The sequence below is a fragment of the Sphaerodactylus townsendi genome, linkage group LG10 (genome assembly GCF_021028975.2).
Source record: "Sphaerodactylus townsendi isolate TG3544 linkage group LG10, MPM_Stown_v2.3, whole genome shotgun sequence".
Lineage (NCBI taxonomy): Eukaryota > Metazoa > Chordata > Lepidosauria > Squamata > Sphaerodactylidae > Sphaerodactylus > Sphaerodactylus townsendi.
The window spans coordinates 63378021-63391686 of NC_059434.1; the positions used below are offsets into that span (position 1 = coordinate 63378021).

Genomic DNA, 13666 nt, shown 5'->3' on the forward strand with positions numbered 1-13666 from the left:
AATGGCGACTGTAGACCAGCTGTATGTATTACCATGGTCTCATAAATCAGTCTTCATTTCCTAAGATGCCTCCTCCACTGCAGCTGTAATTCTTCCTAAAGCTCCGCCCACACCCCCAGTCAAGTTTCAGACACTTTCAGGTATTTCAAGCTATGTCATCTTTTCCAGGACAAACAATTGTTACAAAATTGACTCCCTTGCAAAACATCCTTAACTCTTGAAGTGTTCTTAGCTGCATGAACGTCACAGAATCCTCAGTTCTTCAAAAGATACAAAACTTCATACAAAAACTCAAAGCTCTTCAAATATATATGCTCTGCACTGTTTGTTAATTCATTCTCTCTCTCTTTCTCTCTCTCTCCCAGATCTTTTGCTCTTAAACATTTTTCATTTAGGGCTTTGCCCCTTCCTATTTTTAATACCATTATTAAAAATGTTAAACATCACATGAAATATTTACACAACATATGCATTTCTTTTAGCTTGGTAGTTACTTCCACACGTAAAACAGAAAATGCCACTAACGTGCAGATTGCCAAGTAGCAAAATATATATGGGTGGAATACTAAATCATGAAGCAGCCTTTAAAAGTGCGCCTGGTCCTCATTACAAAACCCAAGAGACATAGAATGGAGTACGTATTTTGTCTTTAAGCACATGGATGGATACCAATATATTCTAAACAGATCTTCTAGCTAACTGTCTGGAGAGCTTAACCAAGCCCTTTCCTGCATTCAAGCCACATCAGTGAATTGTGTGATGAAAACAGATATAGCAGCTGTTTCCTTATACATACATCCCAACACATTAATTTATTGCAAAATCCTGGACTTATGAGTGTATTTATAAATACATGCATGCCTGAAAAATGTGTGAGTCTCTCCACAGCTACAACTGATTTTAAAAAATTGCCTTCGCACCAAGAATTTTCTTAACCCAAGAAGAAAAGGAAAATGAAAACAGAAAATAATAAAATTGATACTTAAGAGAACAAGTTATCAACAGTCTGTTTTCAAAGGAACACGTATGAATTTGCCTATCAATTACAATCTTCTAGAAGCCCTGTTCTGCATTTCACAACCTTCAAAGATAAAGAGACAGGAACATACATAGGGGTTTCCCAGAACAGGAACTTTGAAATTCCTTTCCTGCATTAGTTTGCACAAGAATTGAAGTTTAGATTCCAGGAATTCTGTTAGGTTCCCCACAACACACACAAAATATAATCTCTATTTACTTTCTTGCTATTTTACTATTATTCCCTTGGTCTTTTGTTTTATTATATTTAATTTTCCTCAGTTGTTATGATGCTAGATACTGTTTTACAAGAAACTACTACTTGATGCTATTTTATGCGATTTTTAATAGTTTTATTAGAAGACGTTCTTGCAGATTACACATATGTTTTAAAAGCCTCTGGCATTTTCAACTAACAGTATGGATTATTAATATTTTTAAACAATCAATCTGCTCTATTAATGGTGGCACCTTCCTCCACCCCAGGAAACCTTTCACTGGAACAAGAGCCTCTTCCACTGGCACAATGTTTCCTGAACCCCAGGAAAGCATTGCTGTTGCAGAACAGAATCACAAGATCCAACCCAAAGTCTGCTGTAAATCTGATAATGCTGACACAATCTCAAGTATTCTAAACAGTGCCTGACTGATTCCTAAGGATTGTCACATTTAATCCAGCCTTGCTTCTATGACAGGTCAACATTACTGTGATCAATGATTCCTGAGAGCATGGCTGGCCATTTATAAAGAACCAATGCAATATCAGAAAGGGAGGGTTGTCAATCTCCAAGTGAGGCCAGGAGTCCTTCTGGAACAACAACTAGGATTGTCAGGTCCCCTCTAGCCACCAGTGATGGTAGCCCTGCCACCTCAAGGTTGATAAACTCCTGAAGATTTGGGGGTGAAGCCTGGGGGAACAGAGAGGTCAGTGGGGTAAAATGCCATAGAGTCCACCCTCCAAAGCATCCCCTTTATCCTGGGGAAGGCATCTCTGGAGTTTGGAGATAAACTGTAATTTCAGGAAAACCCAAGGTTCCACTTAGAGGTTTACATCCCTAATTACAACTGAATATCCCAGGTTTGAATTCCCACTCTGCCATCAAAACTCAAGGGGTAGCTCTGGGCTAGTCATAATACAGCAGGGTCTTCAAGGCCATTCTATAAAGTCATACAGAACTCTCAGACAGATTGCATTTAATACTAAAGGCACTTCTTAGCTAAGCCAAACTACACTGCACACTCTATGGCCTAACTTTCCTAGACCTACAATCTTACTTAACGCTTATCAAATAATACTTAAATCTTATATAGATTTATTACTTTGTAATAATATTAAGTTCCTAATTACAGCTGGTCTCCAGACCCCTGGAAAAAGTAGCAGCTTTGGAAAGCAAGCTGTATGGTGTACCACAAATAATCTGGGGAAATCCCTCCTCAAATCCAACTGTTCTCAGGCACTGCCCCAAATCTTCAGCAATTTTCCAGTCTGGATTTCCCAATTGTGATAGTGTGAAATGCTGCCCAGCCACACCCAATGTACGGTGAACCCCACAGTGCTTTCAAGGCAAGAGACGTTCTGAGTGGTTTGTCATTACCTGCCTCTGCACAGCAACTCTGGACTTCCTTGGTGGTCTCTCTTCCAAGTATTAAACAGGATCAACCCTGCTTAAATGCTAAAAATCTGATAAGAACAGGCTAGCCTGGGCCTACCAGCAAGTAATTAATTAGGCTTTCTAAAACACACAAGTCCTGGTTTTGGGGATGACCAGGACTCACAGTATAAGGTAGACCCCTGGCTTCAGGAACAGGACAAGGCTTCAATCCACTGATCTTCTTGACAGGAGGCCTAATGAAGATGTTGTTTTGTTTTAATTGGAAACTAATGAGAACGCTGGGCACTGACAGGCAAGAGAATATGCATTAAGTAAAAACAGCAGAGAAGATGTGAAACCACTGAGCTTTACGAGGCCCCTGAGGGAAAAAAAACCAGCAGTCTTGGCTTCAGCAAGTGAAAGGCACTTCATTGGGGGAGGGGGGTAGCTCCTTCCTCCACTTCAGTCTTTAATCGCACTTCACCCTCCTCAGACACTCCAGTGAATAATGGCAGTGGAACTGGGATTAGCTTCAGAGGAAATTCCATGTCATTTTGTATAACATGAAAGTGAAATTGTTATATATGTGTTTAGAATGAATAAATGTTCTTTCCGCATTCATCATGGCCCCCACCTTTCCCTTTGCACTCTCTCCATTATGTCTAAATTTGAGACTGTAAGCTTCTCAGAGCAAGGGAGCACTGTACTCTCTCACAACTCATTCGGGTAGATAGCTCTCAGGCATCAGCCCCAGGATAGCGTCTCTGCCTCATTCCAGCTTGTTCCAGGATTTTCGGGGGAAACAGAGCTTTATTTCCTTGGATGGTGGCTTTGGAAAGTGAAATGTGTTCCATAATTAAGTGACATCTATGTGTACAGCAGTAGTTGTTCCCTGCCTTCTTTCCTTATAGACATCTAAACTATAGAATCTTTGGAACAGAAATCTATTCCTGTTCCAGGCGGTCCATTTGCACAGATGAAAGAGAAGTTTCTTTGTTGTAAGAGTTTTGGAAAACCAAAACAATTTCCAATACTGAAGGTATCCTACACTGAAATCACCAACCTGTGACTACATATGTGTTGTAATGGTGACAGTGCTGGACAAAGACCAAAGAGACCCAAGTTCAAATCCCTACTTACCATGAAACTTACTGGATGACCTGGGCCCAGTTAGTATTCTTAGTTTATGTATGAGTTTTCAAAGCAAGGGACTTTTGGAGGTGGTTTGCCATTGTCTGCCTCCCCATCACAACCCTGGTATTCCTTGGAGGCCTTTCATCCTACTACTATTACTACTATTACTATTATTATTCAACTTAATAAACCGCTCTCCCCCAAGGGGCTCAGAGCGGTATACAAATACAAAATACAAAAACATCAAATAGTATCATTAAAATACATAAAACCAATAAAATCAGTAGCAGCAATACAACCCACCCACAATTTAATGGATGGTGTCCAGTCTTAACCCTGGGAGGGGACTGGCAAACAGCCGAAGAGAAACATATGGTACATGGGCATCAGGAAGTGGTGGCAGCTCAGCGGCCAGCCCCCCCCCCCAAGCCAAGTGGAACAGCTCAGTTTTGCAGGCCCTGTGTAACACCCCAAGGTCCTGCAGGGCCCTAACAGCTGGAGAAAGAGCGTTCCACCAGCGGGGGACAGGGCCGTAAAAGCCATGGCCCTGGTGGAGGCTAGCCGCATCATAGAGGGGCGGGGGACCACCAACAAGTTCGCCTCCACTGAACAGAGGGTCAGGGCTGATAGTGTGTGGCTAGCCCAAGGTTACTCAGCACGCTGCCAAGGTCCTAATCTCTTATCTTAACCACTACACAACACTGCCTCAAAGGGCTGTAGTGAGAATAAAATGGAAGGAGAACCATGCAATCATACCTCACATTCTTGAAAAAAGGCAGGGAAGAAGGCACAAAATAAATCATGTTCCACATTAGTTCCCAGTCAATTCTAGATGGAATATTCCCCACTTTGGAGAGCAGTGTGATATTATTTATCCTTAATTGGACAGTGGCTCTGAAGAACATACTGCTTTTCCTCAGCAAAAAACAGGAATTGATGCAAAGGCCAGTACTGACTGAACACCTCAATTGCTGCTAGCAGGTTTCAGTCTGGCCTTGTAGGAAGCACAACCTATAGTACCCTTCCTCCAAGCCTGAGATAATGCAAACTACACTCCAGCACCAATCAAGATCTATCTTTCTCCTTCCCATTACCCTTTTTTTCTACTCTGTTGAGAAGGTTTGCAGTTTCCTTCCTTCAGAGGTGACTTATTCCCAAGGTTGAAGAGCAACAGACAAGAAAGAAGGAGCAGTGTAAGAGAGAGGGGACAGGAAAACTGAGAAGGGGGGACAAGAAAGGAAAAAGTCAAAAGACTCTTGTTCCCTTTGTCTTATTCCTCCTGAATAAATCTTTTCTAGCCGCACTAGTAAATGTACTTAACACAGAGTAACACAGCATAACGCTGTGAAGGCCCAGCCTGAAATCTCCACTCTTCCAAGAAACTCACGGAGTGACCTTGGGCCAATTGTGAGAATAAGGTAGGAGTACTATGAACGCTGCCCTCAGGAAGGGTGGGGAACAATAAAATTCAATTAAGTAATCAGAAAGTGCCATGGAAACAATCTGCCATGAGCTGCTATCTTATCCGTAGGCCTTCTCAGTTCATTCAAAAGGCTGTTTTTAGACAAATCAAACAAAAATTCAGTGGCACCTTAAAGACTAACAACATTTATTCTAGTCTGAGCTTCTGTGAGTTGCACTTCTGTTTTTACAAAGCTCCCTCTCATTTATTTATTGAGCGCACTTTTATCCTATCTGTTCTCCAAAGAGCTTAGAGAGTGTACAAGGTTCTCTCCTCCATTTTCTCCTAACAACAACCCTGTTAAGTATGTTAGGCCAAAAGAGAGTGACTGGACCAGAGTCATCCAGCTGGCTTCCCTGGCAGAGTTTGCTTATGTCGTCAGTACACTATGAATTAAGCAGCACTAGGGATCTTCTGGGAACATGATATTTTATTATTTAGGAAATAAATCTTCAAAGGTCAAATGTAGATGTAGAATGACAGCTTGTACGCTCAGCCACATTGTACACTATGAGGGTTGTGCACACAAGTGTTCGAGCAAGCGTACAAAACTGTAAATGCCTAGGTGTTACTGAGATCATGACACAACATCTGAAATCTACAAGAAAGACAGAATACTGATGGAAGAACAGAGCCAGAGCACCTTGATTTACCCTTGTGATTTTTACAGTAGCCTCTAGCTATCGGGAGACACAGAGAGTATGCCCTCAGGATGCCCAGAAACAAGTTATAAATTATATTCCCTTCTTAAAACGCCTTGCCGTTGGGAGGAAAAAACTTAAACAAAACATGGTTTTAGAATCACTGCAAACACCTGAGCAAGAAGCCTTTATTGATATACACTGTGCCATAAGAAAACAAAAAAACTCCCACAAGGTGTCAATTAAAGGGTCCGTTTTAAAATGATGCTGACATTTTTTTCAGATAAAAGTACTGGTTTTTTTGCATTCAAGCATGCAAGCTTGTGCACGCACAAACACTTTTGTAACAGTTAACATTCACAGTGTTTTAAGACTTGTTCACCCATGCATATTTATTGCTTGATGACTTCGAGACCTCGCAATGACTTCTTCATTTGAATGAACCATCACTGATCAAGCAACGCAAACAGAACATTCTGGCCTCCTTGCTTCATTGCGTGGAACTGTCCCTTCTATTTGAGGATGTCATAATAACAAAGGACACAGAGGAGCACGTTCGTGCCTGGCAGGGTGGTTCGGTTATTTTGCGCAGGTTATCTCTGACTTCATTCAAAGAATTCAGGGTATCAGACACTGTACTCCGATCTACATTTGGATGGACCCCAATGAACTTCTTTACAAGAGATGGCACAGACTATTTTCTGTACCCAGAACACTGCATATTTAAAATTCAATGCATATCATTTTCAGTTTCATATCTCTTTTGGAGCGAGCATGCAAGAGATTAAAAATAAGCAGCTGTCAAATGTGCCACTAAAGGACAAATATCTAAACCAAACATGTATTATTATAATCTGCCTCATTTCTCTCTCCAACTGGCAACACTCTGAAATGTACTTTTCCACCTTTGCTGGTCATTATATCAACTGCATTAAATTTTACCGAATCCCCATTTTTTCTCTTTTCCACCCACTGACCTCACTATTCCACTTCTTTCCCTCTGATGTAGGCCAGAAAAAGTGGTTATAGTTGTTTTGTTGTAGTTGCTGTTTTGACTTCACTATCAAATCCTTCAACCAAGTACCATACAGTGGTTGGCTCCGTTAAGAAATGCAGGACTTAAGGAAATGAAGTTTATCATAAGTAAGTGTAAAACGATGCATAGCAAGGCAAAAGAATTAAAAAGCATATATTTGTATTTACAATTTACACTGATGGGTTCTGAAATAGCAATAACTAACTAGGATCTGGGGGTTATTGTGGGGAGCTCAAGAGACATGTTTACTCATTTTAAGCAATCAGGGGTGCAGGGAGTTAAAATGACCTGTCTGTTAAAGCTTTCTGTATAGTCTGATAAAGCAGCAGCCTTTCAATTACAGGATACAAATCTGCTCACCCAATCCCAAAAAGGGAATCAATTTCTTTAAAAGTATTTGCATTGGTGTGAGTACATAACTGTGGCTTATCAAAACATCAAAACCAAATTATTGGTGCTGCTGAAGAAAGATTTCTGTTTGATGTTACTAAGGAAAAACAACTGGCTAGGTTAAATGCGTTACATCAAATAAATAAAAGTTGGCATGTCTTCACATCATTTTCGGTAATGGCATATATATACTTTTGAGTTATACAGGCCTGTGTAGCTCACAGTGCCAGTGTGGTATAATAATAGTCAGAATGTCTGACTAAGATCTGGGACAATGATGGCAAACCTTTTTGAGATCGAGTGCCCAAATTGCAACCCAAACCCCACTTATCTATCACAAAGTGCCAACCTGGCAATTTAACCTGAATGATGAGGCTTTGGTTTAGAAAAAACGGTTGGCTCCCTCTTCTTCCGCCCCACCGGCTCAAGCAGGAGCCAGCCTCCAGCAAGTCCCTTGCACACTGCTCTGTGCCTCTCTAGCATTTCTGCCTCCTCTGCGCCCCCCCCCCCTCGGGCAGCAGCCACTCAGAGCACAGGCACCAGGCCCACCAGCCAAGTCCTCCCTGCTCACTGCGGTGCGCACATGTTGTGCTCAGTGGCCCAGGCCAGCCTAGATATGTGTGTGGGGGGTAGTGATTTTCTGCCCCCCACATGACAAACTCTGTGTGCGCATGCCCACAGGGAGGGCTCCGAGTGCCACCTCCGGCACCCGTGCCATAGGTTCGCCATCACTGATCTGAGAGATCCAGGTTCGAATCCCCATGCAGCCATGGAAGCTTGCTAGGTGACCTTGGGCCAGTCCTACTCCCTTAGCTTAACTTGCCTCATAGGGTAATTGCGAAGATAAAGTGGAAGACCACTGTAAGTCAATTTGGATCCCCACTGATGAGAAAAGGGGAGTATAAAGAAATAAATAAATGTTTATTGCAACAAAGATTTGTCCCAATTGTTTAAGCAACCTCCAAAATGTTCTATAAAATCCTTACTGATTCAATGTAATAAATACTGCACACAGAATACAAGCAGGATTCTATACCTCAAGTATAACTGCACAGACAGAAGTATCTGGCTTAATAACAAATTAAGTGCATAGATAAAGTTAAGATACACCGTATCACTTCGACTGTCTAACAGATGAAAACAAAATAACCACATACAATTAAAAATGACAAAAGCTGAGAACTTAGTCCCAAAGACAACTCCACCCTTCTAAAAAAAACCAAACATATACTGACACAAAAAGTGAGAATAAGACTGAAAGGTTATGACTATTTGCATGGAAATGCAACCTACTGAATACAGTGGAATTATTTCGGAATAAACACAAATGGAATTGGGCAAGAAATTCTATGTAATTCAATGAAACCTACTCCCAAGTAGGATCAGAGTGTAGTCGGCAGCATGAGAATCTGGCTCTCCACACATTGCTGCTTGACAAGTTAAAGGTACTAAGATAGCTTGGCGATAAAGCTGGCTCATAAAAAATATAAATTCAAGGCAGCAGATGCTCACCTCAAGTTGCCGCTGCTATTTAAAAAGGCAAAACCAGAACATAAATAAAAGGTTTTCAGAGGAACAAACAGTTTCTTTCATTCCTACACTCACAAAAAGGCCCGAAATTAACATGAAAGTACAGATGTTAACAGAGAATAATCCTTAAATCCTCTGCATCCTCATACAAGCACTTCAGTGTGGATTTACCAAGAATATACCACCAAGAGACCTACTTTCATTAGGCCAAACAGACAAAATGTATACATATAGGATGTAATCCACTGGGAATTTCTCTACATGCAACACGGAAACAAGATGAACGCATACTCTCATCCAAGTTCCATTCATTTCTAGGGACCTCCCTCAGGAGAAACAAACAGCTCTTCAAAACACACTGGGCATTGAACAACTTTGCACACACAATCACTGTGAAATACTAGTCAAAGAAATGAGAAATGTGAAAATACTTGTTTTAAACAAGGCCATTTGGCTTCTAAAATTTTATCAGCTGTTTCCAACCAAAATGTTAGAGTTAGGGAAGCAGGTCATTTCTTTCTCAAGGGTTTTTTTTTCTCATTAAATATGCCATAGTGAATTAAATTCATGTGTAAATACAATAGAAGAGAGTGATTCAATTAAGATTTGACCTACTTTTCTCCTGTAAAAGCTACAGTAAACACATACACACACCAACTTATTTCCTCAAAATGACAGGGTTCATTTCAAGCCTACACTACAAGTCAAAACAGTATGTCTGCCTAACACTGCAGGCAATCCAGCCAATGTCACAAGACTACGTGAAAAAAATGTGGTCTATTAACATATACACACATGCAACTATCTGGCATTTCCTTTAAATTCTCAAATATTTGTATTTTTTTTTAACAAAACAGTATACAAGCGATTAACCAAACAACACAGGATGTGAAGTCTAAATAATTATGCAATAAGTACAATCTGTAACTAGTATTACCAGCAACCTAATCACTTTCATATAAAAAGATGAAGAAATATATAGTCTGACAACACATAGAGTGAGATAAAGCAGGGTTTGTTTTGCATCCACCTAGTCAATATGCTCAAATATGAGAGTTTGCTTACAACTGCTAAAATATACTCCAGATTCATTGACAAATACCCACCCCTTGCTGACAGCTTTTTAGTGTTGATGATTTTGGCAGCATATTCTTGTCCCGTAGTGATTTTCATACATCTTCTCACCACCGAGAACGCCCCCCTGTAAGCCAGTAAACATAGAGAAGTCAGTTTCTAGTGGGCTATGCTCTTAGGAAAATGGTCTTGTAATTCTGAGTGTATGAACTGATCTGAAGAGGATCAATTCAGGAGGCAGGAGAATGAGCAGGACACGGCAATCAGCCTTAACGTGACGGACTGCAACAGAAAAAGGTATTTAAAAATGTGAGCATAAGCCACATCATTAAACAGACTATCAAAATGTACCTCTAATTATAAGTGACAGCTTTAATGTGCAGAATTTGTGTCCATTTTCACACAGTGTCCTCAGACTCAGAAAGAAAATGATAATATATATCATTTGTGATGGAATGTATAAAAAAAGAGAAAAGATTTGGGAGTTTATTTAAAGCATAAACACTCAGATCTCACTAGAGTGCCAAGGATGCAATAAACCTTAATAGACCAGGTTCTGAGCTAGAGCATTGGTTTGCCATTACCCCTGCAGAAAAGAGAATTAAATTAGATTTTGCTACAAGTTCCCCATGTTAATACTATTCTTTCATCCGGTCAAGCATTCTCAAGTCATTTATATAACAAAATTACACAGTGCTGAATTCATAGCATTTTTTTCAATGGGGAGGGGGGAAAGGAGGAGATGAAAAAAAAAGGGATACGGTGTGCCAAGACAGTCAATGCACTCCCGGCATATAACAATGAGCATATTATATTTCCGAAGACTTGAGTTAACAATTGCCTGTCTCACCACTGGCAGATTTTGGGCGGCTGATTTACTGGGCAACATCAAAATGTAAGCCACCCACGCTGCCCGGGGGCACATGTCGTCATTTTCGGTTCCCTCCCTTCCGTGGCCCCTCCACCCTGAGCAGGGGCCAGAACGGTGGAGCACACCTTTGCCCGTATGCCGTTGAAGCAGACAAGAAGATTGACCCTGGCAAGATCAGAAGAGCCCGGGCAATTCTTCATAAACAACATGTAGGGAGGGGGAGGGGCGGGAGACCTGATCTTCAGCTCATCCTTCCTCCCAGGGGAAAAAAAGTGCAAGATGTTTATACATCTGGATTTGTATACATGTGTGTGCATAAATACACACAAGCCCAGACCAACTTTCTGCCTCAATAAACGAGGCACTGAACTGCACAAGGCTTCAAGGAGAGTGGCATGCCGAATAGAGGGCGGGGGGGAAGAGCTGTGACCCCTCTATAATTCTATATAGCATGTAGAATTTTTCAGATTGAAGCAGACAGTTGACCCTTTCCCCAGTTCAAGCCTTCTCTCTCCCCCCCCCCCGGAAGCTCCTGGGGCAAAAAGCCGCTTAGCGATGCCCTGCCCCACTGCCAAGGTCTCACCCAGGGCAGAGCTCCGCTCCCAGCCCCTTCGCCCCATCTGTCAAAGCCGCCGCTCCGACGCCCTCCGTTTCCCGTCCTCCCGCCGCCGCCCCCCCTTCCCGCCTGACCCTCCAGTTGCCCAGCGGGAGGAGGCTGCCCGCCGTGGCTCTGCCCGTCCGGCCGCCACTTACTTCCCCAGCTCCTCGAAGAGCTGATACTCGTCGGTGAAGCGGGTGCAGGTGGTGGTTGAAGCCATCATGAGCCCGGCTGGCTGCTGTTGCTGCTGCTGGCGCCTGGCAGGAAGGGAAGGAGGAAAAGCGGGGCAGGGAGGGGGGCGGGAAGGCGGCGAGATGGGAGGGCAGAGGCGCTTCTCCTCCTCCGGGCGCGTCCCTGTCGCGCTCCCGCCAGGTTTCCTCGTACTTCCCCGGCTGCCTGGCTGGCGGGGGGAGGGAGGGGAAGGCAGGCAGGCAGGCAGGCAGGCAGGCAGAGGCGGGCTTCTCCTCCGATCGCCCCCCTCCCTCCCTACCTTTGGGCGATCCTGCCGACCCAGCTGGCTACACGGCGAGAGCCGTCCAGCAAGGGAAACCACAGACCAGCCGAGGAAGGCGGGAGGTGCAGCTCCCCAGGGCAGGGGAAGAATGAAAGCGGAGCGAAGGGAAGCAGGATTGGCGAGGACGGGTCGGGCTGCCCTTTCCAGGCGCCACTTGCTCGACGGCTGTTATTCCTCCCGGGGGACGCGAAGTTTCGGTGGAGGCGCTGCTCCCGCCACCGCTCCCTTACAGCTCGGATCCAAGAAGCCTGGGCAAGCGCCGGGTCAAGCTTCTCTTTCCTGCCCTCTCTTCCTCCAGCAGCAGCCGCTTTCCTGGCTGCTGCTGCCGCCGCCTCCTTCTCCTGCCGTCTCTCTGTACCATGCCTCCCTCTAGCGACAGCTGGGCAGTGGTTTTGCCTGGCCGGGCGCAGCCGGGCTGCCCGATCTTGCCTGCCCGGCCTTGGATGACCCACAAATGGCCCAAGCGCGGAAGGAAGGTTGGGGTTGGGGGAAGGTAGGATGGCCAGCGAGGGATTTTGCTAGGAATCCGCCAGCGCGGCCTCTTGGTTTTCAAGGGAGATGGAGGATCCGTGAACACTGGAACACAGGGTCATTCCGGGGTGATCGTCTGAAGCACAAGGTGGGCTCAAAAGCGCACGTTAAGAAAGGCACATTGTGGTTTCTCTGGTCCACACGTACAGTGGCTTTCCGCCAAACGAAGCGCTCTTTACGTAGCCCTTCAAAGCCTTTCAGCTCCATCTCTTAGCCGCTACTGCCCAAAGGCGAAGGTTTAGCAACCCGCTAGCACGCCTTCCCCTCCCCTTAGGTGGGAGTGAAGACGCCCCACCCTCTGAGCGATGACGTCCGCCCTCCCCTGCGTTCCATCCAGTGGCGTCATAATCGACACGGTACCTCGTGCGCTCCACGCTGCTGGAATTTGGGGCGGGGGGAGAGGAGATTATGCAGCTTCCAGGCTCTCGCGAGACAGCTGGACTTTTTTTTAATGAAGCAGGGTGGGGTGATGTTTCCCTTGTGGGAACTGGGATTAGAGCTGGTGGCTGCGGGGAAGTGTTCCTGCGCTCAGGAAAGCGCTGCATCCATTTAAGCCTGCACATCCCTCTCTAGACAGATAATCCTATTTGAATAATAAATGCATGGTGTTCTCTCTGCTTGATGGTTTGCCTTATGGAAATATAGCCTGTCAGCCATCAGAAAAACCAGCAGCACACTAAGAGCTAAGTGGTTTATATTTAGCTATGGCTTTATCATAGATGACCTGAAAAGTAGTTTGCTATTATAAGATTTACAGTCTGGTCCTATGCATTCCCGCCCCTCCCCCCACCACTGGAATCTTGGGGGTTCATTACCACTTACATGACCCTAGAACTACAGCTTGAGTTGGGGTTTAAGCCGGACTGTACACTGGCACTGACAGTGATGTGTCAAGGCAGGACTTGGGTGAAAGTCCCTAAAGCAGACTGCTTCAGAAGTATACATTTCCATTTCAAGAGGGGGCCCATAATACCACTACATCTGGGGTCTAAAATTACCTGACTGCACCATGACCCATTGAACTGAGTGGGATTGCTTCTCTGTTAACATATAGGGAATTAGATTTACCAGGATTCTTGAGTGAAAATACAAGCATCTTGTGTAGTTTTATCATGTGTTGTCTGTTACAAACAAAGATCAGAGTTCCTCTTAGATCAGCAACAGGCATCCTTTTTGGCCCAAGTGCTGGGGAAAAAACTACTATAAGGATAGTAAGCAGGTAACAAGAAGGCAGAAGACATGGGCTCATAAAATGTGTCAATACGGATGTCATTTT

General features: G+C 44.0%; 1 protein-coding gene across 15 annotated transcripts in view; it reads right to left on the reverse strand.

Moving 5' to 3' along the window:
- CAMK2D (calcium/calmodulin dependent protein kinase II delta) overlaps window positions 1–12604 on the reverse strand; it is a 147171-nt gene extending 134567 nt beyond the window's left edge. For 4 of the 15 annotated variants that reach the window (XM_048509373.1, XM_048509371.1, XM_048509365.1 and 1 more), the window contains exons 1-2: window positions 11501–12599; window positions 9909–10003 (exon numbers count right to left, since the gene is read on the reverse strand). In XM_048509373.1, the coding sequence (XP_048365330.1) occupies window positions 9909–10003; window positions 11501–11568 (163 nt within the window). In that variant the 5' untranslated portion in view covers window positions 11569–12599. Of the gene's footprint in view, window positions 1–9908; window positions 10004–11500 lie in introns of all 15 variants that reach the window. The other 11 variants (XM_048509368.1, XM_048509362.1, XM_048509366.1 and 8 more) reach the window with 7 other exon arrangements.
- Between the last annotated feature and the right edge of the window lie 1062 nt (window positions 12605–13666).